At 32.7% G+C, this 3,046-nt stretch overlaps 1 protein-coding gene across 1 annotated transcript in view; it reads right to left on the minus strand.

Moving 5' to 3' along the window:
* The window catches only part of LOC102677400, an 18,431-nt gene extending 15,882 nt beyond the window's left edge, over positions 1 to 2,549 (minus strand). The window contains exons 1-2 of the mRNA XM_031512528.1: positions 2,345 to 2,549; positions 1 to 463 (exon numbers count right to left, since the gene is read on the minus strand). Coding sequence (XP_031368388.1) covers positions 35 to 463; positions 2,345 to 2,407 — 492 coding nt within the window. The 5' untranslated portion in view covers positions 2,408 to 2,549 and the 3' untranslated portion in view covers positions 1 to 34. The remainder of the gene's footprint in view (positions 464 to 2,344) is intronic.
* Between the last annotated feature and the right edge of the window lie 497 nt (positions 2,550 to 3,046).

Genomic DNA, 3,046 nt, shown 5'->3' on the forward strand with positions numbered 1-3,046 from the left:
GTTAAACAATCGGAGAAAATGGAGTGGTCGCGTTTCAATGGTTTCCCTGGCCGGTGGTCACCGTAGTGACCTTGTTCGGATATTTCCCGTATATTTTGCCGCTTCTGGTCATTCTATAATGAATTTGCTGGCTTTGGATCGAAAACGTCGAGCTGGTCACATGTGGCCCGTCACCGGTGCACAATCGTTTCACTTTCGTTCTTATCCGTTGCTTCCGTTGCAATATAGAATTTTCCGTTCTGTGTCTTTGATGTTGCTTCGTGAGCGTCGCCGTAGACGAGGCCTTTGAGGCGGTTAACGGTAGAAGATTTCGTTTCTTCAATAATCTTAACGGTGATACGGCTAGGATCGCTTTGGCAACGCTTCGTCGACAACGCCAGAGAACCAGGGCTGTGGCGAACCACGCGAACCAGGGGCCGGCTCTTGGACCAGGAGCTGGCTCCCTTGACCAGAGAAATAACATCTAGGGAAATAGAAAGAATAGTGCTAGAAATTGGCCAATATTGATTCTGATTACCAATAAAAACTTTCTTGGGATTAACATTAAATCGCTTAATAATCAATATTAAAACTTGTAAAAGTATATTTTGTAAAACTCTTTCACATTGGTACTCAGATTCGAAATTAGCCATTTTTCACTATTGTCCTTTATTAATTTTGAAATAATAAAAGTAACCATTTAAATGAAAAAGATATTACTAACATAAGCCGCAAAATCGGTGAAGATATTTATTATTTATAATGATTGAATAAAAATAAATAAAATATCTAATAATATTTTACCAAATGTAACTGAAGAAGTATTAAAGTAAATCTTGGTAAAAGTATTCCTGGTAGAATATCGTGATATATTTTATAATGGACAAATTCTATATCCGGAAATTCTAATTACACTAAAATATATCATAATAAAAAAAATATAAAAACTCTTTAAAAGTTCTCTAAAAAAAATGAAGAATTTCTATCTATATTATCTATTTTACTATTCCTACAAATAAGTTCCTACTAATCTACAAATTAATTCCAATTAATATTAATTCAAATTTTTATTCAACGCAATCAGCATTCAATTTCATCAAATCAAATTTTCAATTCTATCAAATTTTACCAATTTTCTGCTACATGGACGTGATAAATAGAAAATTCCCACTGAAAATGTTGAATTACGGGTTAAGCTCAAGCTGGCATTCTCCGTAGCAAAAAATCATTTGCCAATTAAGAAGCAGTGGATGCGTGGGCGTGTACGACGTTAATTGAAGTCACGGATTTATTCGAGCGATAACGAAGGGAGTGCCGAACCGACCATGAAAACCGAATGAAAAACATTTGACGGGTCGCAATTTTTCGTTAATCAAATTACTGGTACATCAGCAGGCTGCACAGCAATTAGTGAATAAATTGCAATCGTCGAGGTTTCGAAAACATTCTTGTGAGAGAGAGAGAAACACTTTCTGTTTTTTTAATGATTTCTGTGCCGACTTTTCGTCAATCATTTTTGTAATCAACTCGTACTCTTTGCTATTTCTATAGAAGAACAAAGAAAGGAAAAGTAATCAAAATTAGACATTAATTTATATGTGTGTTTCTTTCATTTTTAAGATGGGAAATAATACATAGTAGAATTATGAATTATAATATAAATAAAAATATTAATTTACCAAATTAATTTACCAAAAAATTAAAGGTTTTTCTGTTTTTTTTCAATTGCTAAAATAAAAACATGAAAATATCTTTCGAAAATATTTTTTTTTTTATAAATTCTATTAATATTTTATAGAAAATAAAAATAAATTTTGATATGAAAATTGTGACACACGATTAAATACTCTTTTAATCTGAATCACATGTTCATATATACTCTTCGATTGCAAAGAGGACTAAAGGGGTAAAGGTCAATACCTTTCGTTTCTCTCCTCTGACCATTCTTATTTTCTCTCAAATCAACAATTTCCCAAGATGAAAAAGAAAAAAAAATATGTCGAGAGAAAGAGAATCGAGATAGAAATAGCAAAGAGAAGAAGAGAAAGAGAAAGAAGAACACGAATAGATCGATTCTATGACCCTCGTGCTTCTTCAAGGCTATCCACCGCTAAATCCACAATAATTCGTTTAGAGGAAATGGTATAGATCGCAACAATAGGCCGAGTTCCACGACTCCCTCGAATGACGTGGAAATCGTTGTCCACGTAAGGTTTTACCATGTTTTCCCTTCGTTTCTTTTCCTTCTACACACACACGTATACACATACGTACACACACACACGGTTGACCCATTTGGCAAAGACCACTGCCATAGAGAATTCCGCATTAGCCAGCCACCGCGCGTTTTTACGTTAAGACTGACCTTATAGATCCAGTTGCTGGCGCGCTGCCTGAAACTTAGGGGTCGATCGACTGGCCGAAACATAGAATGGCCGTGAATGGTGACTTAATGCGAACGGTAGTTGAACCTGCTATAAAAAGACGTGTTTTGGTTAAACAGATTGAATTGAAATAAGTGTAAAGAGTAAATAAGATATCCCATGTTAAAGAACTAATTTAAAAGTTATAGTTCATTAACAGGATATTTTAGTTACAATGACAGTAATTTATTTTATCATCTTTACATTATATTATTATGTATTAATATTATTTAAATGACTCATGATCCGAATCTCGTCAAAAGTAAAAATTTAAGAATAAATTTTCTGATTATTAAAATTAGATATTTGAATTAAATGAAATTTTGAATTAATTTTTTTAACAGTTCGATGTAATTAAAGATAATAATATCTTTAAGAAGAACAAGGTTCATAAACAAACTTTATAAAAATCAAAGGAAACTATAATTCTGTCTGCAACAAATATAAACCAGTCAATCTATATCTGAAAAAACTAGATCGATTTGTTGATCTGTAAAAATTCAATTTCAACGTAGAGAAAAACGATTCAATGGAAACTTTGTTTCACAATCGAGTGACATAAATGGAATGCATAGTGAAAAAGTTTAATTTATCGAAGGCGTTGTTTTCCATTACATAAAAAAAAGGAACGGCAATATATCGTC

Source organism: Apis dorsata, unplaced genomic scaffold (genome assembly GCF_000469605.1).
Source record: "Apis dorsata unplaced genomic scaffold, Apis dorsata 1.3 scaffold_465, whole genome shotgun sequence".
Taxonomy (NCBI): domain Eukaryota; kingdom Metazoa; phylum Arthropoda; class Insecta; order Hymenoptera; family Apidae; genus Apis; species Apis dorsata.